The sequence below is a fragment of the Rhinichthys klamathensis genome, unplaced genomic scaffold, assembly GCF_029890125.1.
Source record: "Rhinichthys klamathensis goyatoka isolate OS25496 unplaced genomic scaffold, OSU_Roscu_1.1 h1tg000055l_1, whole genome shotgun sequence".
NCBI lineage: Eukaryota > Metazoa > Chordata > Actinopteri > Cypriniformes > Leuciscidae > Rhinichthys > Rhinichthys klamathensis.
This window is the reverse complement of record NW_026606600.1, coordinates 596,520-621,673: the sequence shown is the minus strand read 5'-3', so window position 1 is coordinate 621,673 and position 25,154 is coordinate 596,520. Positions and strand designations below refer to the sequence as shown.

Here is a 25,154-nt window from a genome sequence, read left to right as displayed (position 1 = left end):
AAATCAATAATTAAATTCCACACAAAGATGTGCATAACGTATAAAGCCTGATTATTTTAGTGATGTTTCAAGAGTAGGCTACAGTACAAACTTGCCAAGTAATGGTTACAGGATTAGGTGTTGTGTCAGTGTTGATACTGTATTATAGTCAAAAACTAAAACAGAATAAGGTTCTGGAGGTATGGCATGATGAACCAGCCAATGAACCGCCCACGACTTGAGCTACAGTAAACAGGAATTGTGTTTACACACACCAAAACCTCAAAACAGAAGTCCTGAAAGTACATATGAAATCTGATTTTACTATTTTACTGCTTTCCCAAATTCCAAAATATTCTGCATTGAAACCCAAATTAATTCATCATGCTTTCTTTTGCTATAAATGATCATACACCCAAAACTAATGGCAAAGTTTTTTGATTTGTAAAACAGAACTCACAGGCTCTGTTGAGATCAACAGTAAGAAACTGTTAAATTGTTGATAGTAAGTATACACAGGCAGTTTCATTTTTAACATTGTGCCGTGCAGACTGTTGATGTTTGGCCGATCACAACTGAAGAGACCTCAGGAAAAGAAAAAGAGATAAGACTTCAGACCAGGAACACCACACACACTGAGAGCACCACGGCAAAGATCGCCACACCGCTCAGCATCATTGCCGCGAACACCTGGCTACGACTGCAGAAGCTTTGAGCTGCCTCTTCGTCGATGGACAGCAGTGCTAGTGAGGCGCTGTCACTGCTAACAGGGTCAGCGTACTGAGGACCCAGTGCCTCCACAGTCCAGCGCAGAACGTTGACTTTCAGCTCCATGTCTTCCAGTGTGCGGTCCACCTGTGCGATCTCTTGCTCCAGCTGACTCTGCTCCTGACCCTCCACGCTGGACGTCTGGGTACCGTCACCTGCCTCCTGCAGGTCCGGCCGGCTCAAGGCCCGCGCCGCCACCTCTGTTGTCCCTCCTGTTTAAGCAATTACATGTTTATCAGACCAATAACGGGCTGTGACGGTTACACTTCATATGTTTGAGGAATGTACAGAAGTTGTTTTTCTTCAAGTCTTAGGCTAAATAATTAGTAATCAGTTTTTAAACTTCTTACAGTTATGCATGCCTACCCTGTATGCCTGTTTGCACCATGGTACTGTTATTGGCCAGGGAAAAGTGCTTGGCCATGGTGAAAACCTTGCACATGTCTGCATGTAGGAGCTCCAGACATGAGGAGAACGCTACCCACAACAGATCTGTTTCCTTCCTTTCAGTCTCTGGTAATGTTTTATCCCTCAGTCGAGCTGTCAGGTGGTTTCGGCAGGACAGCGCAAGTGTCTGGGCTCGCTCTCGTGTTTGCCGAAGATCACGCCGTAGGCTGGAGTTGTCCATGCATCCACCGACACAGGAGGCCAAGTGTCGATAACATGCCACCACCTGAGTCAGATCAGATCAACTATGTTTTGAACTTTAACTTTGGTTTAATACATCTACCTTTCTTCAATATCTAGACATGTATCTTGTATTAAAGGGGTCATATAATGCCATTTTCATACAAGTAATTTCATAATTTAATTTTTAGTAATTCCATAATTTGATTCTTTAGGGTCTAAATGAAAAGTTTGTAATATACTTTAATTAAAAATTCTCATTAGTATTGTAAGAAAACACCCATTTTATCTGGTCAAAAGCAGCTCTGTTTTCAGTACGCCATTTCAGTGCATATGCCTTTAAATGATAATGAGCTTCGCTCACTCCGCCCCTCTGTTCTGAGGGCGTTTTGACCGGTTTTGACACAACGCTCGTGGAGTGTTGCCTTGACAACAGTTGAGGGTATATTTTGGAGAGAGAATGGCAGCGGGAGTCTCCGAGGACACATCTGTGCAACCGTATCAGTTTGTATCAGTGAGTCGCACCCGGAACAAGATGACGGTCGCAAAGAAGTTCGACAATTAAGGCTCGAACAGGATGTTTCTGAATGGTTGGTTAACGTAATGTCACTTTGATCTATCTTTGTGTACTGGCAGGGTAGAGTAACTTAGTGAGATGTAGGAACGCTAACGTTATGTGTTTACTGATGTATATACTCAGTTTGACAATAACCATAACGTGTTGTTCATTATAAACGTGGGATTATGAATTATATTGAGAACGTCATATATAGAAAACATGCCGTAATGTACCCTGAGTGTAAACCTTAGCCGCATTCATTGTGAAGCGTGCAAGCGATTTGCAAAGATTAATATAAAGGTTAATAAAATTTTACACTCACTTCTTCTGGAGGTGCAGCAGGGACACGAATAGTTGGTACCGATTCTTTTTTCAGGAGCAGCTTCTTAGCAAAACCAGCTTTATACTGAGTCTGACCCTCGTTTATAAAGCAGTCTGCTGAGAAATGATTCGCGAATCGCGCAAACATGAACGCATTGACGTTGCTCGTGGGGAATATTCCCTTCGAAAACAAAACTCAGCCACTGCGTCTTCAACGGTTCGGATCTAGGAACATCAAAATGACTGTTGTGTTCGTTATTACACCCAAGAACAAAACACCACAATCGCTTAGACGCCATTCTGCTCCAGCGTATCAACAATGGCGGACTATGATGACAGCTCGCTCAGGGCGGGTCTGTGTGGAAACGCTGCTGTCAATCAACAATCGTGGGAGGGGCGTCCGACCACTGATCTACACTGTAAAAAAATTGCTGTAGTTATGCAGCTGTTTGCCAGTAACTTACTGTAGATTTAAATTGATGTATATTTACTGGCAACAGTTTGTTCAAAGTTAATTGAACATTAAACATTAACAAGTCTTTGTCTTTACAGAATAAAATTATAAAATAACAATCTAATGCAAAGCATTCTGGGAACCAGAAATCTTCTTCAACCTTTTTCTGTTTTTTTTTCCTTCAGATTTTGGTTCCCAGAATGCTTTGCATGAGGCTGTTATTTTAGTTTTATTCTGTAAAGATAAAGACTTGTTAATGTTTAATGTTCATTTAACTTTGAACAAACTGTTGCCAGTAAATAACATCAATTTAAAACTACAGTAAGTTACTGGCAAGCAGCTGCCAGTAATACTGTAATTTCTACAGATTTTTTTTACAGTGTATATAATGACATTGTCATTATAAACACCATGTCATTCTATATAGATCAGTGCGTCCGACTGTGTGACGTCACACGGTCGATTTTAAGGAGATTGAAACAAAAACACTGGATGGATTTTTATCATTATATGATGGTTGTGTACAGGCACTGCCAACATACATTTCAGTTCAATCAAATTGAAAAAGTGCATGTATCATTATATGACCCCTTTAATGATGCAATAAAGATATAAAATAAATACCTGTTTTTAAAAACGGAAAAGGTTTGATGGCACAATGGATTTCATACAGGATTACAGATCAATTATGTAACATCAGCCAAACTGCTCGGAATGAGTTATTATTAATGATAAAATACATACATCAATAATACATTTATAATACAATACCTCACTGACCAGGTTCAGACGAAATAAATACCTACATCACAGTTCTTTAGAGCACATGGCAGGTGGCTTACTGGACTAATAAACATTAGTTTATGCTGTGTTTTGGGGGATGTAAAGTGCATTTTTTTTTTTTAACTATTTACAGCCAAATTCCTAATCTACAGCATTGGCATGCATATGGAATGTTACATTTTTATCAAAATTAAATAAGAGTTGTTTATGGATATTGATCTAGGTGTTAAAGGCAGAATTCTGTCATCTACTGGTTAGAGAAAAATCGGTTGGAAATACAGTTTTAGAAAAAAAAAAGTCTAATTACCATAAACATCCAGCAGAGGCCCATAGAAATCCAATATATTTTTCTGGATGTGGCTATAACTGCTCTTATAACAGCTTTCCTGATTAAAATTTTGTGTTTATACTCTATATATTTAAACATTATACAATACATTAAATCAGTATTTTTGTCAAAGTTTAGATTTTTTATTCTGTTGTTTGAGGTCTTTTGAAATGCCACATACATTTGCAATAATGCCACATAAGTTGCCACTAAAAGACAAGAATAGATTGTAATCACATATTATTTATTTCAATAATCCAAATGTATAAAAAATAATTAACTTTAGAATAAGAAATTAATTATAAAAAAGTAAATAAAACCAACAAAAAATGCACTGAGCAGAGATCAGGAGTGAAACAAGTGAACCATGTTTTTTTAACTAAGCAAAAGTTGATTGGGGCTCATATTGACCCCAAACACTGTAAGAGGGGTAAGAAGCCCCCTATATTAATATTTCTTTTTCTTTTTTTTTAAGTGTGATTCATGTAAAATACTTTAACATCTTTAAATATATTTAATATAATTTATTCCGGTGATGCTGTGAAGGTTTTAAAAGGTTACATAAATGTTCAACTTATCAAACATCATTATAGATAGATTAAGCATTAGTATGAGTGACAAATATTATACTGATAATCTGCTTGTCATAAGACGGCTATTTCAGGATAAGCTTTGGAAACTTTTGGAATCTTGCTTTAGTTGCTGTCTATTGCCATTAGATTTACTTTATGTGTTGATTCTTAAAGCATGTAGATGAACAGAAGCTGCTACCATTGCTGACAGCAGAATAGAGTAAAGAAAACAGGTAATTCTGCTGGGCTAGTGCGCACACTGGAAATAACAGCTCCGAACGACTATTTATTGAAAGCGCAAGGTTTCGACCGTCAGGTCTTCATTAGGCACAATGGTCAGAGTACTGACACATGCCTCCACTGGCTCAAACTGAAGATAATCAAGCAGTGGAGCGTGGATCATCCCTACTCATAGAGAGAGTGCTTTTTCACCCTAAGGCTCAAGGAATACACCATCATAAGATACTTTCATGTTCAGCCTGAAAATAAGGAGAAATGAGGACAAGCACATGCTTCGGCATCTTCAATTCGAACCTCAAGAAGTTTGTCATCATGTCAACAAACAAATGATGGAAAATAAACCACAACTGATTGTCGATATATTTATCTAATTGATGTGCTTCCCTCATTCTTTCTTCTAATATTCTAGAACACTTCTTAAGGGAAATATGTAAAAAAAAAAAAATATATATATATATATATATATATATGCATGCAGGGAAAGATATGAATCTGATTTATTAATCTTTCTTTCCTGTTAGAAAAAATGTATGATTGATGCCCTGATTGTTAAAAACTCTTGGAAAAGATATCACCACAAAACTCTATGACAAGTATGGAGGTTTGTTTAGACGAATGATTCTAATCAGTTTTTGGTTCATTAAATATCAACTCACCTTGATGAGGGAGTCCACCATTGCTTTTCCTTCTTGCAGTAGCTGTGCTGAAGTTCCATCATCAGCGACCTTGTTGTTGGACAGTGGCATTGGGTTATGTTTTCTAAGGTAACAAGGGTGAATCCCTGTTCTAAAAGTTAGCGTCTGCCTTCAAACTCAACAATGCGTATACACCCTTCGTCTTAGCTGGAGTAAACTATAGTCCATATTTGAGCTGACTGTCCTGTCTGACCCTGTGACCAAAGCTTAATATATCAGTTGTCCTCCAACAAGGATAAAAATCTAAGATAGTAAAATACAAATTTCAGGTTTCCAAAAAAGAAGAAAAAACCGAGAGGCGTGGAGGATTGTGATGTCAAAGTGGAGTGTGATAATCCGAATGACTGACCCCTTTGCACTGAGGCCGTGTGGTTAAGCTCATTATTTGCTGCTGAGAGGTGCGGAGATTCTGTGGCCTGGGAATACGTCACTACCTCCTCCTGGAGCCCCCTCTTTTTCTCCCATTACTCTCTCTTTCTTCTCTCTCCTTTCTTTTTCTCTGTGTGTGCCTGAATGACAGGCCAGGCCCTGAGGGGCAGGTTGTGGTCCAGTGTTTGCTGCAGTTCTTGCATCGGTTAACCAACACATCGCTTATTTGTTACAAACCTACAAAAAAAAACTATATTTCAAATCTAAAAATTGAATCCAATCATATATTTAAATAAAACTGTATGCACGGACTAGTCAGGTAATTGTTAGTCTCCTCTGTCTCAGGTCAAATTAGATTAGGGCCATGTTAAATTAATCCCTGAAATATATCTGCTGGATTGGTCTGGTTATCCCATCTTAACCATGACTGTACAGACCATGCAGGTGCAAATCCTTTTTCGACTATCATATATGGAATATAGTTTTGGACAATTTATGAATTAATTTGACAAAAGATACAAACACAGGAACATGAGAAGCAATAGGTTTATATTGAATATGCTGTAAAATGTATTTATAAACAGACTATTTGTTTTGATATTTCTCTATTAACATCTAGTCTTAGGGTTTAAATCTCTAACTGAGAGATTATAAATCAGATTCTATTGGCATTTAACATTGGTAGTTTGGTAGTCTTGTTGGCTGTATTTTTCAGATTATGTTAAGAGCAAACAATCAGTAGATTATCAAAGTTTGATATTAAAATTAGAGTTGTAATGTCATGTTCAGTTTTAATCATGGAATAACTTACCCAGTGGACAGTTTAATTAAAATATATGTTTTACATTATCACCAAATAATGAAAATTACATGTTTAATAAGCATACATATCCTATACATTAAATCATTTGTTTTATCATTCAACATGAGGGCTAGTATTGCATGTAGAGCAGCATTTTAGTATTGTCTTTACGGTTATGAGTTAAATTTCTTTTTTTCTTGTCCATTTCACAAGTAAATTTTTTTGTACCTGTGAGACAAGGTTGTTTACATTTATTCTTTCTTTTATTTGTAAAAAAAAACAATTCAGCGCTTACACCTGTGAGGTCATAAATTGCAGTTAATTTTATTCCATGTATTGATATTCCATTTGTGATATTCTATAATACAAAGGTAATTAGTTCAACAAACATTATAGCGTCATCTCATTGGGTTTGACTGTTAAACAGGTTGTTTTCCAGTTCACATCACTTGTCTGTTATCTGAGGAGAAAATAGTTGAACAATTTTAAAACAACTTTTCACAAACAACATTCAAAAATCAATGCATTTTAGCTATTACATAATACATTAGTAAGTATGAAACATGGCATACCATTTAAGTATCTTGAGCTACATCTTAGTATTGTGTGTCGTTTTGTGGCCATTCATTCTGATGAAAAAAAAGTGAAACACTTCACTAGGGCTCTTTATAGACAAGTCTTTACACATATGACTCATTCCAGAGTAATTCCACAATTACTGCATTTAACATGAACTGGCAGAACTGCATTAACAGAACGAAAACCCAAGGTGACTCCCTTGTGACTCCATCTAGAGGCTGACAGACTGAGAGTCCTCTTTGTTTTATATATTAAAAAAATGCTTGTTAAAAAAAAAAAGCCCTTGCCCCCACTGTTAGTTCTCACAACAAACTACAAGCATGTGTAATAATAGTTAGCCTTTTGTTACCATTTACTCATCCTCATGTCGTTTCAAACTCATATGCTGTTATTTTTTTACATGTGGAATGTGGCTGTGTCAATGTAACCTTCAAACTATCTCCTTTTATGTTCCATGTAAAAAATATTGATTTGGGAATGACATGAGTTTTGAGTAAATGATGACAGTCAAAAGTCTACCTAATTTGATCAGAAAGAAATGTCGCTAAGGAAAATAATTGGATTTAAGGAGAACTTTATATCCCAAGGCTTCCGTTTAGAAAAAACTGTCTTGTGTAAAGGATAGATATACGAGTAATCTACATTTTCATTCATGAGAAATGAAGGCACTGAAGGGTACCTCTGCAAGGTTCCGCAAAATGATCCTCTCCAAAGTACTTTTGGTTTTATTTAAAAATGTATGGTTGGTCATCTGTTATGGATGGAAATCAGTACATACTGCATATTAAAAGTATGAAAAAGTATTGACATTTATTCAGAAAGCCTTTAAAGCTCTATATCTTACTGGTGAGATTTACAGTATGATAGTGGCATTGTTGCCTCAAATATAAGTCTGTTTAAAGCAAAAACACTTACCTGCTCGTATTTACTTCCATTAACAAGGACATTGCTTGAAGGACCTTGTCCTACAGGACCTTGCTGTGGATATGATTGAGGCAAGAAATGTGGTTTATTCTTTTAAACAGCAGCAGTGCTATAGCATGTAGAATGTTAAAAGTTACGATGTCTCCATCATAAATAATACAAAAGTAATTCATATTTTTAGGAATGTTCATTCTTTTGTCATTTCACACTGCATTTAGGAATACTTGTTCTTAGACACAAAAGCGCTATTGCTTGCTTTAAATTAAGACTCTTGAAGGCACCAACCAACCGTCGTATTTGGTTTGTATGATAAAAATGTGAAGTCGTTCGCAGTATCCCCATTCCTGGCTGATCTCTGTGTAAAATTATAGGATTATTAGTAGTATTAATAGTTAGTAGCCTACTAATAACAGTGATTAGAGGAAAAAAAGAATATATAATAGATATACATTCTGATGGCATTTGACCCCTTAACCTCAATAAAAGTTAATCAAGATATAGGCTAATTGAACAGGCTAAATAATATGTATCTTACTGGTCAGTGACTATTTATTTTCATCGTCAAATCATTTTTAAAATACATAAATCTCAGAAAAGAAAGACATACACTCTAGTAACTTTTTGAATAACTGCAAAAATGATGTTTTTAGGAGTGTCTGATTAATGGTATTAATATGTACATACCTTATGTGCTTCAAGTGTTACCAAACAGGCACACAGAACACAGATGTAAACTTCTGTTTTCATTCTCAGTGAGTTGGAGGTTTTGTAGCTGAAATGTCAGCTTTAGAGAAGTTTAGAAGGGTTTGTTTTATATGTCAGACCTTGGGTATACTTTTAACCAGGGAGGAACAAGCTGACGGTCATTCAACTGCACAGCTTCCCAATCAAACTGCTAGAAGTCAACAATCAGGGAAGGGGGGTTCAGGGTTGCGTCTTACTGCCTGGTTTGGTTCAATAGCTTTTTTTGACTCTCAAAATGTAAATACAAGAATTTACTTTCTAAACACCACCGAAATGCGTTTGCAGCTTTGAAATATCCATGAATGTTCCAGTTAATGTCGCAGGGCCATGCTACGGGCCTAATATCGACCATACTAAGCCTACAGGCTTTAACACGCCCGTAATATTCTTACTGAAAGTAACTTTTAAACTTTGTTAGTTTCCTTTTGATGTGAGGAGCTTTGCAAATGATTGTTATAGGGTCCGGCAGAGGTGGTCAAACTAGAGGTAGGCAGGGACGGACTGGGACCAAAAAACGGCCCTGGACCTTGACTAGGCCCGGCCCAAAGCAATCGGCGCGAGGAAACTCGACAACAACAACAACGCCTACCGCGTGGCATGAGTGTCATAAGACTTTAATTGTGGCTCATGATCCTATACCATCCAAATTATAGCTAACAACATATTATACAATCTATTCCATGCTGTCTTAAAATTAATTTATTACTTAATAATCTTAATTAATTTATGCAGTAATAAATCTTAGCTACTGCACAAATAATAATACCACATCTAAATGAAAATAGGCAATACCATTACAAATGTAACTTCTGTATTTAAAATCTTCAAAGTTTGTAAGCATCAACTGTAATGTTAACAACATTTTTAAAAGTAAAAGCACAACATATTTCTTAATATTAGCTACTGCATGTGGCATTTTACAGCTAAAATGTTGAAGTTTAGCTGTTTTAACTACTGTAATCATTAAAAATGTAGCAAGCTGAATATCACTTCGTAACATCATCAATAGCAAGTAACTTGCAAAGTAATAATTTCTGATTAATTTGGTTCGGGAGTAGTAGAGATAAAAGCCCGCCCACACTGACAATTGATTGGTTGGGTCCTTACATGCGCTTCGTGAGGCACACGCGCACACTAGCACACACACGCAAGGTCTCTAGCTCGCTCCCTCTCTTTGGCATGCGCGCGCTACGCATGCGCGCTCTTGCTCGCACTAGATTCCGGGAGATTTTAACTAATTTGGGATGTCTGCTGACTGCGTGTGTGGTGTGTGTTGGGCCGGCCCGCCGGCCGTCCTGGAGTACCGGCCGTTCTGTGATTCTCCAGATCACACAGATGGCCAGTCCGCCCCTGGAGGTAGGCCTTTGTGTTTATTATGAAAAAAGAAATAACATACTTGGATTTAATGAGTTTATCTCTAATGGTTCCGTTCACATAGCCTAGCCACGGGCTTTCCAGGAATGCGGTTATTATGAGTCCTGACAATATAGGGGTGCGAATTCGGTTAGAATGCGCGTTGTTACTCCCGCAAATAACCGAACTGTGTGTGATTGTAACCGGAGACAAGGACTTTGTTGTAACCACGATGACTCAGATACAGGTTTAATAAAGGTAACGTTAACCAGAAGTGCTGCGCAGCTCATAGTGCGAAGCTCGAGGCATTGTCATGACAACGGCATCAACACTAACTAACAGCAATTTCCAACAACAGCTAGGCTATTATGTGTTGTGCTATCGCACAGGATACACAGGTGAGTTTCGAGAGGACAAAGTTTACTCTTGATTCAAGATTTGATATTCAAAACGCGCTCTTATGTCATATGATGGCCTATTATTCAGACTTATTTGTCGTGCTGTAGGCCTATGTGAGAGATAACGTTACTCTACATTGCAGGAATCATGAGTTCGCAGGGCTCTCCAGTAAAGGTGTATATTCGCATCCGACCCACAGCCAATTTTGCGCACAAGCTTATTGAATGCCTACCTGACCAGCAGGTAACCTTATGCAATATGTGCTAACATTTATCTTTTGTCTAAACGGTCTTAATTGTTAAATGAACTAATCTGTGAAGTTGGTCTTGTATTGCTTCTTACAGCCTTCTGTTTTTTTTTATTGTTTTAACGAAATACAAAACATGTCAAAATAAACACAAAACATAATACAATTCCAACAAATCTAAATAGCTGCAAAAACATAACTACTATTAAAAATTATTTAAAAAAGCAAAGAAGAGAGACAAATATTAGTGGCATAAACTTTTTGTTATGCATACGTTTTAAGTATTAACAATAAGAGGATCTTTAAAAAAAAAATCTGCATTTTTGTATGAAAACCACAATATTAACTAAAATAATAATAATAATAATAAGGCATTTTTTTTTATAGTTTTGAAGTCAAAGTCAGGTACTTCATTTGTCAAATTTAGCCAAACATGAAGGTCGTTAAATGTACATAAAATACCACTCAAATATGTTTTTAAAACATAATTATTACAACTTTCCTCCAGAAATGTAATACCAGAAATGATTAAATTACTTTTTGGGATCACAGGTGAATAACACAATGCACCTTTAACCAACTGAGCCAAACCCACAGGAAACGTGCCCCACATAAAACAGATTGAATGATGCTAATGTTTAAGAATGCTTACACCTGTCCCTCTCTTTATCTCCGAGACTTTGAGAGTATGGTCCAAGAAAGGAAAGAGGAACAATCATCAGAGCTCATGGTTATTTCAGCTGAATGGAGTGCTGCACAATGCGTCACAAGAGGACATCTATGATGGTGTAGCCCGGAGTGTAGTGCTGGGAACCTTTGGGGGCTACAATGGTTGGTCATTCAAATGCATACATATAATATCTGAAATCACAAACATTTACAGAGGCAGTTTCTACTTTGAAATAAAATGTTTAGGAAAGCCATTTGTGTGTTTAGGTACAATAATGTGCTTTGGGCAAACTGGAGCGGGGAAAACATACACTATGACAGGTGCCGCAGAGACTTACAAACAGAGAGGCATCATTCCTCGAGCCCTACAGGAGGTGATCGAGACCCATGAAAAAAGAAGCACGTAGTCAATGTTTCAGCTCTTATGGCTAATAAACCATCTCTTAATTCCTCAGGTTTTCCAGGAGGTGGTGGATCGTGTAGATCATACATTCTCTGTTCACCTTTCTTTTCTGGAAATCTATAATGAGACAATAGTAGACTTGCTCTCCAGCTTAAAGCATGGAAAAGGTTCACATAGTGGAGTCTTAACTGTGGTAGAAGAACCAGGAGGTGGAGTCTCAGTCAAAGGATTGTCTTTACATCTGGTTCACAATGAAGAGGAGGCTCTTAACCTGCTTTTTGAGGTAAGAAGTAAAGTCACGAGGTCATTGATCAGCTTATTAAAAAAAACATGAATGCATAATTATTTCAGCAAAAGGTCTATTTCCAGTAAACAGAATTGTTATCAGGTTGTGTTTGCCCTGTTAAGGGCAAAGGTTTGTTCTTATCTTTCATCATAGCTGTTGACAAATTGGCTAATGATAAACAATACGATATAACCGCCACCAGAGAATCTCCAGTAAAGACCTATTACTCATGAAAGAATGACAAAAACATTAATGTTTGCCCACATGGGCAAAAGCAACTGCTACAGCACATTCAGAATTGGATTTTCATATTTTCGTTACAGATTTAGACGAAATAGGCACATCTGTGATAAATAACACTGATCTCACTGCGCTGACAGGGGGAGATGAACAGAATTATTGGAGAACATGCCCTTAATAAACATTCCTCCAGGTCTCACTGCATATTTACCGTCCACATTGAGGTAAGTGCCTGGAATATACTGAACACAAGATAAAAAAATTGAGTAAACTGGCCTTTTTACATATGGTGGTATTTTTTGCATATGTGGTTATGTGTGGCATAGTCTCGCTCTCGCACACTGTCAGAAGCAAAATACATCACCTCTAAACTGAACCTGGTGGACCTGGCGGGATCTGAGAGACTTAGCAAAACTGGGGTCAGTTAATTTCTCTTCTCATCATTACAGTTCGTGCCTCAGTTTAGTGTGGAGCTAGCAGTGCACTGTTGAAAATTTCAGCATTGTTTGCACTAATCTAATGTGTTAATCGTGGCAAGCTCCTCAAATGCATACAGTTTCCAATTTTGTCACTCTCTACTTTTTGTCTTTTACTCCAGTCAGAGGGTCAAGTCCAAATGGAGGCAATGTATATCAACAAGTCCCTTTCTTTCCTGGAGCAGGTCATCTTGGCTCTTGCTGACAGTCGTAGGGAACATGTTCCCTTTAGACAGTGCAAACTTACCCATGCTCTCAAAGACTCACTTGGTTAGTGTGCTAAACAATTATCACAAGTTATCCCAAAGAAGTTTACCAACAAACCAACATTTGTCATTATAATTTGAGATAGCTTTAAGCATTCAGCCACAGAACCTCAGCATGTAAACATTCATTTTGAACATTGGGAAAATCTTCATTTATGAAAAAACTAATGTAATCTTGAAAGGGACATATGTAAGCTAATGATTTATCTCTGGCTCAACTGTACCTACACAGGAGGAAACTGTAACACAGTGCTTGTGGCAAACATATATGGTGAAGGGGCACAAATTGAAGAGACGGTGAGATGTTTTTATTATAAATCCATCGAGACATGTCTGTTAAGTCTAGAAAACCCACACAGCTTCTTTGTTTTTTTGTTTGTTCTTTTGGCAGCTTTCAACTCTTCGCTTTGCCACCAGAATGAAATGTGTGAAGACAAAGCCATTAATCAATGAACATGTCGACCCAGTGGTAAGATTTTGTTCATGTATATTACAAAGCTAATACTCTAAATCCTCTTATAATAATATATCTAAAAAAGATTCATCAGCACATTCAACTAATGTGTCACAGTTTAGTGCAGAAAATCCTTTCATATGATGGTTAAAACCATGTGAATGTTTATCAAGCTTCAGGTGCAAAGACTAGAGAAAGAAATCCAGTTTCTTAAGGAGGAGCTGTCTATGTGTAACAAACTGGTGAGTACAAACACGTGCACATTCCGAATCTGTGCCTTTTACACAAAACACAATTACCACATCAACAAATGAACGCCGCATTCTGGTTTCCCAAGCTTCGACTTTGGGCTACATGGTTATTTTAATGTCCTCCTTACTCATAGACTAATCGGGTTTCTAATGAGATCCTGTCAGAAACCCAGGTGGAGGAAGTGAGGAGTCAGGTGCAGAGATACCTGTCTGGATCACTGGTTGAGATTCCGGTAAACACCATAGTTTATACATCAGTGCTTCAAATATGTAAGTTTACCTTTTCTTGAATTAATCTCATTTTTGTCAGAACTGAATAAACGATTTAATGTTTCAGATTGTAAGCATTACACAAATCCAAGAGGTGTTTGCCCAGTTCAAAAAAGTGGTGTTGTAAGTACAGTTACCTCTTCATCAACAATTGAACATATTTATAATGGAGTTCAATACAATTATGTTTGAATGTATTTATGTATTAAATAGGGAGCAGCAAACAAAATTGCGAGAGCAACTCTGTCCGAGAAATGCTCGCGTAGAGAAAGCCATGAACACAACACCATTTACTGTTGCAGAGGTTAGTGCTATACAGATATTCAGTAGACAACAATACTTCAGTAAGAACAGAAAAGTTCAGAAAAGGATGTCACATGCCTCATGACCTTTGCTACAGGCGCAGGGGTCTATTTGTGCTGTTGGAAAGGTGGAGAGCTGTGGATATGGCCTAGGTTTAGCTAAATCTTCACAGAGACATCAACGAGAAGTGTCACCTAAACCAAGTAAAGCAAGAAAAGACAAACAGATCAGCAGGTGACATCTTATTTCCCTAATGTTTGATGCCTGATGTGACAAATGTGAGCAAATAACTAAGCATCCATGTTTAGATTTAGAGTCTTGTTATGGCTGGAATACACTGCACAACTTTTTTAAATCTGAACAGAATTATTAGGAGACATGCAGGGACTAAGCATCATACACTTGCCGACTTTATAAATGGTTACAGAGGAAAAACTAGGCATGATTGAGGATCACACACTACCAGGACACAATAAACTCACACAGAAACACATGATTTTCTGTGAAATCTGTCAACTCCAACTGCTCAAAATCTGCAGACTGCGCGGACTTTCAGCAACTACCTTTAGTCAGCTCTTTTCTTTGTCAATAGACATCTAGACATGATGAAAGCTTTGTGATGGAAGACAGTATAATATCTTTGAGTCAGTCTACCCAGTGACATTTTTCTAGGAATGCAGATTTTGGTATTTAATTTGATAAAAATGAAACGACAAAAATAACACATGACAATCGTATATGACAAATTTGTCATTCTAAAAATAATTTACACTTAAAGGCCATTACAGTACACCATGGTCAAGAAATAATCCCTGACTCCATATGTATGTATATTTGTAATAACCAAAACCTCACCATAAACTACAAGAGCATTTGGACTTAAGAGAAACTAACCAAATTTAGAAAATGGACTACCAGGCTGTAAATTGTGCTTCAAATCTGATCTTGAACAGAAAGGAAGGAGCATTGAGCCAGTGGCCTGTGGAAAACACAACTGTAGAAGCCGCACAGCCTCTAAACATGAGTGAATCTGACATGACCACACAAGAGCCCCAACGACAAGATCCAGAACAACAACACAGAACTGAGTAAGTTCCTTACTTGCATCAGCAGCACCTACAGTATAAGCTTGAGGAGACCTCTGCTGACAGGTACCAAGTACCGCAGTTACTAATAAATGTGAACGTCAGCTTACATTAATATTAAAATTAATTTCTCAGCTCTCCTCCGCCCAAAGCGGAGGCATTTGAAGATTTCAAAGCACAACGGGGAAGTGAGATTAACCGCATACTAAAAGAGAACAAGGCTGTGCTGTTGGACCGCACGTCCCAATTACGCACACTCACTGATGTCATCAATGTGACTAAACGGGATCTTGACAATATTACATATGAACTACAACAGTTCAGAGAGCGAAGACAAAGCCAGGGTGAGCATTACATGATGTAAAAATGAGCTCCTTTCTAAATGAGATGTAGTAATCATATGAAGCTGAAGCCATTGGTTTTATAGGTCAGTTTGTGAGTGCGGAGGGGGAGCCTGTGATGGAAGAGGCTGAACTGTCTCTATTGATGCAGCTAAAAGAGCTGAAGAACCGTTATAGACAAGCCTATGAGGACCTCAGATGCACAAAGACAGAAGTCAGCTACTGTCAGCACCTGGTGAATCAGTGCCGCACACGGCTGCTAACAGGTACTTCCATTAGTTCTCTACACAACATGTAGTTCCTCGTTTCCAGGCTTCTCTATTTGTGGTTTGAATTTCAAAACCTCCACCAATTCAGATAGCTAGTTGTAATCTATGATTGTCAACATTTTGTGACAAAAATGTATCTAAATTTACTTCCCTGACCTATCCAAATGTTTTCATAGTTGTACTTACCACACCTCACTTATGTTCATCCTTCTCTAAAATCAGTTTTGCGCTTTTGTTTTGTGCTTGCCAGAGTTTGAGAGCTGGTACAATGAGTCTTTCCTGTTGCCGGATGAAGTGCTGTCCGTCTTAGAGGCTGGACCAGTTAGGCCAGGTCACATACCTGTGGACAAAGCTTTAGCTCTGGTCAGTAAGAGCCACACATATACTCATGAAGACCATGACGCTTGAGACCTGAGTGTTAAGGAGTGAACATTTTTTTTTTTTTTTTTTGGAATACATTTTATTCAGAGATGCAATAAATTTATCAAAGGAGATTTACATTGTTACAAAAGATTTAGTTTTCAAATAAATGTTCTTTTAAACTTTATATTAATCAAAAGTATTGCAGTTTCCACAAAAATATTAAGCAGCACAACTGTTTTCAACATTGATAATGACATTAAATGTTTCTTGAGCAGCAAATCAGCATATTCGAATTATTTCTGAAGGACACTGAAGCCTGGAGTAATGATGCTGAAAATTCTATTTAAAAAAATATTCAAACAGAAAACAGTTTTTTAAATAGTAAAAATATTTCACAACATTGTTTTACTGTATATTTTTGATTATATAAATACAGCCTTGGTGAGCAGAGACTAAACATCTAAAAAACACACACAGACAAAAAAACAACAGACCCCAAACATTTAAATGGTAATAGATATATTAAATGACACTACTCATTTTGATATGATTACATAAAATATGTATATTTTCTAAAAACTGTTAGCACATGCTTCCTAGTAATTCTTAAAACATTGCGGTTTTAACGAAGATGTGATTTTAATTTCTAAGATCTTAAGATTTTTTATTTTAAGATTAATATTTTAAGATCTCTTGCTTCACTGTAGCACCTGAAACATCTCATGATTTTAAATATTTGTGGTACATGATGTAATGAGTAGAAAAAAAAGCTTGACAATGTGTGAGACTCGTTCAAGTGTGACCGTGTCAGATGTTGTATTACTGGACAGATGGAGGATGATGAAGAGCATTGTGATGCTCCCTGTCATAAGCTGCAGGCAGACAGTTCCAGTGCTGTGTCATTTTATAATGCCTACAACAGGACTCTACAGAGGGTAAGACACACTTACACCTGATACTAGCTTTCATTACTCAGCACTCAAATAATACTGAATGCAATGCCAAATGTATGCAACAATATAATTTGCATATATAAAAAGATCATCTTGTCTTTACAGAGGGGAAGCAGACAGGCTTCTCAGAGTCCAGACTCAGTGAGAGGCAGCAGGAGTAAGATAAAACTCTGTTCTATTCTCTCAATCATCCGATGAAGGCGTCTGTACGCTCAGTCTCACTCTTTACACTTTCTGAAGCATGTTTCCATGGATGTTAGAAATTGGTAGAACACGAAAACACCTGCTATCTGAAAGCTGCTTGTGCTGTATAATGTGCGAATCTGTATTGTTCAATCACAAAGACAATCTGTCTATAAAATGTTTGGATCACTTTTCAGGTTGAATGTGTAATGCGTATTTTTGACTGTACATTGTTATTGGTATGTACTTGTTACACTTGACAGTATATTTCTCCACTTTAAGAAAACAGCAGTTTGCGCTAATCAGAGGCAAAAACAACCTCAGTACATCAGGTTGTTAAATGAAAAGTAAACTTTATTATTCCTGAACCACAAAATAGACTTCTTTGGTTGTACAAATTCACTAGTTACAGTCCTGAATGAGCTCTATTCCCAGACCTTTTGTCCCACCCCCTTTAGCAAAAAACAAACAAACAAAAAACAATCCTCCCCACCAAGACAGGAAAACAATAAGAGCTCAAACTCGTTTGCTCCGAAAAAGTAAAAATGTAGTGAATCCCATTATCTCATTGGTTACAGAAAACCAACTTCTCTTTTTTTCTCTCAAACTACATAAAAAATAAATCAATGATGAGCAATCCCAAACTGTTATTAACCAAAACTGAATTTCAGTCAATGAGAGCAACACAAAAGCTAAGATTAGTAAAAAGAAAAAAAAATATTATTTCATATGTTTAACAGGTTCATTGGGACACAGTGTTGATGGCAGCCAGGGTGGTGAACAACTGATTTGAGAACAGTGAAATAAAACATGTTTATTTAAAGGAATAATAAAAGTATATCGTCTTAGTCCTCACACAGGATTGACACTAAAATTGCAATAAGCAATAAACCAATATACACACAGGGACTCAGTCAGTCAAGACCCTGGTAGAATCATCTACACCCTCCAGACTTTAGTTTGGTCTTGGGGCAGAAAGGCTCAGATTCAACTCTGATTTTTGCTGCTTTTTTTTTTTTTTAAAGCATTTATACATTATTCACAAAATGAGCTTTTTAGTGGCTTTATAAGTTCAACTAATTAAAATGTAGATTAGAAAACACCTACTACCTTCACACACCTGTCAGAGTAAGAGAAAGAAAAGATTTGTAGATGTTAATAGAGACCAACTGTTCTCAGATGATTTGATTGCCTCCTCGCAGTCCCAAAATGGTACCAAATGTTTATGGAGAGTTGAGTTTTGTCAGTGTGAAATTCTCCACTCTGGTCACTCAGTGTAGCAAAGGGAATGATTCAATTTATAGATATACAACATGGCCCAGAACAAGGAGTAGAAAAAATGGAGAACGCATTTTAGGTGATTTAGATCACCAAAGGAACAAAAAAAAGTCTTAGGAAATCATTATCCACTTCATTTTACTCTCCTAGTCCAGTCAAGGAAGACTAGAGATTTAAAAGGTTTCGAATGACGCTACTCAATATAGTAGGTCAGTCTTTATGATATGGCATGATCATACACATTCTAGAACAGATCTTTGAATTAGGTCAGACGCAACCTTTCAAAAATATTACATTCATTTGCATCACCTTAAAAGAGAATTCTGTTTTGAAACTGATATGGATATAAAATGGAAATAAAGCTTTATGCCAAGGCCTCGTTTTCAATCTTAAAATGTTGCGTGCAAGAAAATGTATACCAATCCCAAAACTCATCACAAAAGAACAAGTAATCAGCTTATACACATGTCAAAAAGCCTCAATTTGTTCCTCTATTGTACTGGATTCCCATAGATTAAAAACAGTATATTACATTAATAAATTACATTTAAAAGGAATAAAAGCATTTTTCTTTCTGATAGTGAATTAAAACAACAAAAGTGAAATTCTGGCTTACATGGTCAGTGAAGGTAGCAGTATGTTGTCTGCAAACTGAATGTCCCAAAACATGAACACGGATACATTTAAAATCCCCTTTTCTGCCTTTCCACATTTCACCCAGAACATTCTCTAGAGAATGTTTTCAAAGTGTTTAGAAAACCCCACAGCATTTCTTAAAACAATTCTGCTTCTAAAATGGTGACAGACGGAAACAGAAAAATTGAGTACAATGGGTAAATGAATCAGCCATCCTCTGGACCTTTCATAGCAAGACTAGACAAGAGAAGCCCATCAGCTCACCTCCCAACCTGTGTTGTCGGCACCGAAATAAGAGTGGTTTAATATCTGTGTACATCTTTTAGTATGAGATGATGATCACTATGTGTGTTTTATCTTCACAGTTCAGATGCATTAGTGTGTGAGTGTACGGTTACGTGGGCACAGGAGCCTCCAGGCTGCGGCGGCCCTGTCGTAGTTTGCGCTTGTTACTGTAGAGAGCCATCTCCTCTAGAGCAGATGTGGTGGCCACGGGAACTTCTGGATCTACAACAGAAAAAATGACTTGAGGAAGTCTTTAACGCTGCACATGTAAAGCGCACCTTCAACCACTGAAAATAAGAAATTTGCCATCTCCGAATTGACAAATGACAGCTTTTATAACAATAACATTGATGCCGCCTTTTATTTACACTTCCAAACCATCCCATTATCTTTAAGCCCCATACCATCCGATTTCAGTTCTAAACCCCCAAACTCCCGCAAAGCAGTGATTCAGGAGAGCCATTCGATGATGCATAAGCTGAAAGGCGGAGCTGCACACCATGCGGAAAAAACCCCTGCAGAGCACTGATGACATTTGGGTGCCTTATCAAGACACTGGAATTGAGGTTAGAAGCACACAGATAAAAATATATAAGTGTACTCTACAGCATATGAAACTCTTGATTATGAAATTAACACCCATTTTAATGAATCTTGCAGTGAAAGATCTGTTAGATGTACAAACAACAGGTTCACCAATTTTTCAAAATGTAATAAAACATGCAAGCTGCAAAAAAATAAAATAAAAAAATAATATAATTAGGGCCCGAGCACCGATGGTGAAAGGACCCTCTCGGAATTGCTCCGTTTGTTACACATTAGTATTTTACCGCAGCAGAGAGACTTCGGAATATTGCAGGGTTGTGTTATGCACAACAGGGATGCACAATATATCAGAACTATAACGGTTATTGGTCGATATTAAAGATTTTTTTTAAAGAATTTAATCTTATTACTCAGCTCTCTGGACTACTTGATTCTGACTTGTCAGATGTGACATTCCACATGATGATATTTCCTAATAATGGCCGTCGTCAATAGCAAAACTATAACAGAGAGCTTATATTGCTCTCTCTCTTTCATTAAAACTTAGCTGGTAACATCTTGCATCTTACTTGTCGACTATTGAAAATGAAATTGGAGCACATTAGTATTAAAATACTGTAATATTGTTGAAGAGTTCGTATTGTTGCAAGAATGATTGTTTTGTACTATAATGGATTGTAAGATAATAAACAGGTACGATTTTTTCATATCAAATCAATATTTATGGCCACGTCACCACTTGTTACACAGCTTTTCACCAAATAAGTAATATGACTGTTATACCTTAAATGTTTTTTTTTTTTTTTACTTGCTGGTTCATCTAAGCTCAAAGCCACATGCAAGGAACTCTTTTTCTTTGTGGAAGCTTTACAAGTAAGAAAATAAAATATTTAAACTCAAATCTATATTTTGCATCCAATTATTTACTCATGTGGCAAGCAGCTGTGTAATAAGTGGAATAATGTACATCTAGCTAGTTATGGCAAAAATTATTTAGCAAAAACAACCAAGTTAGATGTACATTATTCCTGACATGTTGTTTGATATTGGAAATTTTATAGTGCCTGCATTTTTTCCGTTTTTACATTAAACCGCTCATTTAAGAACTGCAATAACTGTTAAATGTATTCTTAAGAACATCTCAATTTCATACTGTACAATTATTGTACTTGTAGCATTTTAAACTATAGAATATGGACCACTGATCGGTTTTCAGCCAAAAAATCAATAAAAAATCAGCTAAGTAGTTATGTTGACCACTGCTGTTGCACACTACGTCAAACAGAAGGTAGCTGTTCAAATCTTCATCTATTATAAGACTTATGTTACTGTTTTGGCAAACTACAGCATGTGGCATTACATTCAGATTGCTAGAATTCGCATGCAGTTCATGTCGTCAGGTTGTGGTTCAGACACACCTATTTTGAAAAATTGGTAGAACTCTTAATCAAGTAACCTTGATTCTTCAAAAACAGGTTAAGGAATTAAAGCTCACCTGAACCTTGCTAATTTTGAAGAAATTGCAGATTATCCACCTTTTTCCTAACAAGTCTACCGCGTTTTAGATTATGAAAGGCACTTCCAGTTTGGGGAAGTTCCACTCAAAAATACGGAAATATATAATTTCAAATCATAAGGTTGCCCTATAAATAATGCTTATTTGTCAGTTTGACTGAATGAGCTGTAAAATTTCCTTTGTGTGCTATTTTCAGACTTCAGGAGAATAACGCAACACTTGGAATTTTAATGTGACATGGTATAACGAGAATATGTACGGAAAGAGCTCTTTTCAGTCGCTGCATTCTTTTCCTCCTGATTACATTTTTTTCTTTGTATTCTGCTGTAACAGGATGAAAAAAGACAACATACTGGTCATTTGTGGTCTGCTGTCCCGATTTAATTTACCATATATCCCATGAATAATTCACTGGAATGCACTAAGAATCTCTTGTTTTTCTCCAAATCCTCAAGTCTCTAGCCATGTTTCCATCCACTTGTCAATCGAATTATCTGAAGTTCGGTAAAAAACCTCATGCGAATAAAGCTGGTGAAAGTGTGTTTCCATCAAACGGCTTTAAAGCGGATAAAAACCTGTGCGTAATGACGTCACATGCTGTTTTGCGATCAAATTGGTATATCGAATTGATTTGAGACATGTTAAGGTGTTTCCATTCATTTTCTCACCGAATTGCACAACATTCAAGCCAACATTTGCGAACAAAGTTTTACTAGGCAAAATGGATTGCACCATAATAACGTTTCCATCCGCATTTATCGCATAAGCCGTATATCGATCAAGATAAAATCCGATGAGACCGATCGTATTTCATTTGAGTCGATATTCATGAAATTCAATCGAATTTTACTGTTTCCATAAGGCATTTTTCATTCAATAGCACTTAATGCGGATAAAAACGTGTGGATGGAAACATAGCTTCTTTCCAGGTTTGTTTTCATACGGATGCTTTAAAATGTGGATGCACACGAATGCTTTTCACTTTTTATCCCTATTAGCAGTGTGTACTGTAACGTTTCTAAAGCAGGTAAATACAAGATTTATTATCAATCAAAATGATAGAAATCATTTTGAAATATCACGCAATGCTCCTACTGTGATATTTAACACTTTCGTAATATTGCTGCGGAAAATCAAACTTTTGGGGTTATTCCTTGTCTGTTGTAGTAATTTGTTACAACTTTTAAATTTCCTTATAATGTTCGATGGTTGAGGGGTGAGTAGAAAAATGTAATCTCATGGTACCCAGTTTTTGAAAAAGCGTTCATAGACCGAACCTTTCGCTGATTTGTTTACAGTTTAATGGAAGTTACTCCCATAATTCAAGCAAATCATGGGGCTTAGAAAAAAGGTGGATAAGTTTAGCCCATAAACAAGTGCAGTACAGCAGGCTTCTTATCAAAAACCAATGCATATGCACACACACACACACTCACACACAAACAGATCTCCTACCAATATTAGAAGAGCATTTATCCAAGGAAGTCACCTGTGTCAAGGGAACAATAACTGTAAGCCAAGTACTAGTGAACACAAAGATACCCAGTAGACTGTATTCACTCTGAGGATCTTACCTGGGTTACTGGAGGCATCATCCATGAAGCGCACGTCGTCACTTGCACCAGGGGACTGCAAGAGAGAGACAGTGTAAGAGGAGGAAACGGAGTTCAGTAAGAATTCAACAGCTCATCTTTTCTTTCCTACCCAAAAGACAAATACCAGAGTAAAACTTTCAGGTGTCTCCCACGAATAGCTCTTTTTGGCTGAATTTAAAAAATGCTAGGTGTAAATATTCAGTCTAAAAAGACAAATGTAAATGACAAGATGAGGTATTTAGAACGGCACAGCGGTCGGTTGGATCAACAGACTCTAGACATCCGAGCCACAGAGCTGTTCTGGGAGACGCCGCTTAACCTTCACCTGATCAGAAAGCACTTCTGTAGGGGAGCTGCTGCTTCAAAACTGAGGTTTAAACAGCTGCGGACAGACTTACTGAGGGACATCTATATTAAAATAAGGTCCATAAGGCCTGCAAACTTCTCATGCTCCTCTGTTGAAGATCCAATTCGATTAAAGGATCCAATTGTTAAAGGATTGGCCTAATGCTGAAAATTTCCCCAAATCAAGCATTTCAAGGATATTGGAGAGACCATTTCAGGGCAGATAATTTTAAGAATTGAAAGAAAACGTATAACATACTAAGCTCTGCTTTTCAGAGTCTGCTTAAAACTTCACACAACAGTCCCTCCAAAATCTCACAACACAGGCATGCTGAACAAACCTTCACCCCCACCAAAAACACGTTGCCAATCAGTTTTTTTCACACCCCCCCGCCCCCCGAATAACCCAGAGAACTATATTAAATTATCCCAGTCAGGGTGAAGGTGCTTCTTCACACAGTAACTCACATAAACACAACATAGTAAACACTCATATCATGGCAGTCTCAAAAGGCCACCAAATAGCATTTAAGGATTTATCAGGCTTCCTGCATTTGGCTTTGCTTGAATCCAGAGTGCAGTAAATTAGGATCGACTAGAGGCATTTTGAGTGGCCTGTTTTTACATAATCCAACAAAACAAATGTATCTAGGCTTTAAAGGCAACTTTAAAAGGGAACAACTTACACTACAAAAGTTCAAATGTTTGAGGTCAGTAAGATTCTTAAAGTTTGTGAAATAAGTCTCTTATGCTCCCTAAGGCTGCGTTATTTGATCAAAAATACAGTAAAAACAGTAATATGAAAAAAAAATGTCAGCCGCCATTACTCCAGTCTTCAGTGTCTCTTGTTAAGAACAGCATTTTATTTTGTATCATATTTAAAATGAAAAACGTAAGATTCTTGAGATGCAGTCACTTTTGGTCAATTTAATGTGGCCTCGCTGAATAAAAGTATTGATTTCTTAAAAACAACTTGCCACAATCTTTTAAATATTAATGTATGTTTGTAATGTATATCCTTGTAAGCTTGTGAAATGTGTGTAATTTATCCTAAAATGGAAAATCACTTTTATACACACTTCTAAAGCTTCTAAAAATGGCAGACACTTAATAACTAGTAACATTTATGACAAAATAATGGCATTGTGTGGTTGGAGAGAACGAGAGACAAAACTTTGAGAAAAATCAAAAAGCAAGTTATAAAGTTTTGGCTGCATATCTGAGAGGGAAAAAACAGCAGGAACTGTTTGAGAATAAAAATGAGATAATATAAAAACATTACAAAAAACCTTTATTACAAAAAATATTTAGAAAATAAAAATAAAATTCTTAGACGTATATATAAACTCTTGATATTACTATTGTTATCTGCCACTCTGGTTAAAAGCTCCATTCAAC

At 36.9% G+C, this 25,154-nt stretch overlaps 3 protein-coding genes across 26 annotated transcripts in view; 1 reads left to right on the top strand and 2 right to left on the bottom strand.

Moving 5' to 3' along the window:
• Positions 1 to 70: 70 nt before the first annotated feature.
• Positions 71 to 5,823, bottom strand: rgs9bp (regulator of G protein signaling 9 binding protein). Its single transcript, XM_056248382.1, has 3 exons — positions 5,288 to 5,823; positions 1,114 to 1,420; positions 71 to 959 (listed from the first exon to the last, which is right to left on the bottom strand). The coding sequence occupies exons 1-3, from the start codon at positions 5,375 to 5,377 to the stop codon at positions 592 to 594; spliced, it is 765 nt and encodes a 254-aa protein (XP_056104357.1). The 5' UTR covers positions 5,378 to 5,823; the 3' UTR covers positions 71 to 591.
• A 4,614-nt stretch (positions 5,824 to 10,437) lies between these two features.
• Positions 10,438 to 18,178, top strand: kif9 (kinesin family member 9). 4 transcript variants are annotated; one of them, XM_056248420.1, is made up of 21 exons: positions 10,444 to 10,495; positions 10,639 to 10,739; positions 11,421 to 11,574; positions 11,680 to 11,786; positions 11,868 to 12,098; positions 12,482 to 12,565; positions 12,668 to 12,760; positions 12,940 to 13,087; positions 13,316 to 13,380; positions 13,475 to 13,552; positions 13,711 to 13,779; positions 13,923 to 14,021; positions 14,126 to 14,181; positions 14,272 to 14,362; positions 14,459 to 14,595; positions 15,315 to 15,449; positions 15,582 to 15,790; positions 15,874 to 16,053; positions 16,307 to 16,419; positions 17,250 to 17,354; positions 17,478 to 18,178. In XM_056248420.1, the coding sequence occupies exons 2-21, from the start codon at positions 10,644 to 10,646 to the stop codon at positions 17,568 to 17,570; spliced, it is 2,343 nt and encodes a 780-aa protein (XP_056104395.1). In that variant the 5' UTR covers positions 10,444 to 10,495; positions 10,639 to 10,643; the 3' UTR covers positions 17,571 to 18,178. The 4 variants fall into 4 exon arrangements, with proteins under 4 accessions (XP_056104394.1, XP_056104395.1, XP_056104393.1 ...); XM_056248418.1 differs by having other exon boundaries at positions 11,421 to 11,786; positions 13,717 to 13,779; XM_056248417.1 differs by having other exon boundaries at positions 11,421 to 11,786.
• Positions 18,179 to 18,702: 524 nt separating this feature from the next.
• Positions 18,703 to 25,154, bottom strand: part of scrib (scribble planar cell polarity protein) — a 114,057-nt gene continuing 107,605 nt past the window's right edge. For 19 of the 21 annotated variants that reach the window (XM_056248396.1, XM_056248397.1, XM_056248398.1 and 16 more), the window contains 2 exons: positions 23,391 to 23,445; positions 18,703 to 19,976 (listed from right to left, as the gene is read on the bottom strand). In XM_056248396.1, coding sequence (XP_056104371.1) covers positions 19,864 to 19,976; positions 23,391 to 23,445 — 168 coding nt within the window. In that variant the 3' untranslated portion in view covers positions 18,703 to 19,863. Of the gene's footprint in view, positions 19,977 to 23,271; positions 23,306 to 23,390; positions 23,446 to 25,154 lie in introns of all 21 variants that reach the window. The other 2 variants (XM_056248403.1, XM_056248408.1) reach the window with 1 other exon arrangement.

Excerpts from the sequence above, each read along its gene's own strand:
- kif9 (XM_056248417.1), top strand. The coding sequence starts at position 10,644 with ATGAGTTCGCAGGGCTCTCCAGTAAAGGTGTATATTCGCATCCGACCC. Across the intron at positions 13,381-13,474 it reads GGGCACAAATTGAAGAGACG|CTTTCAACTCTTCGCTTTGC; the intron begins GTGAGATGTTTT and ends TTCTTTTGGCAG. Across the intron at positions 13,553-13,710 it reads ATGAACATGTCGACCCAGTG|CTTCAGGTGCAAAGACTAGA; the intron begins GTAAGATTTTGT and ends ATGTTTATCAAG.
- rgs9bp (XM_056248382.1), bottom strand. The coding sequence starts at position 5,377 with ATGCCACTGTCCAACAACAAGGTCGCTGATGATGGAACTTCAGCACAG. Across the intron at positions 1,421-5,287 it reads TGGTGGACTCCCTCATCAAG|GTGGTGGCATGTTATCGACA; the intron begins GTGAGTTGATAT and ends GATCTGACTCAG. Across the intron at positions 960-1,113 it reads GGTGCAAACAGGCATACAGG|GAGGGACAACAGAGGTGGCG; the intron begins GTAGGCATGCAT and ends TTGCTTAAACAG.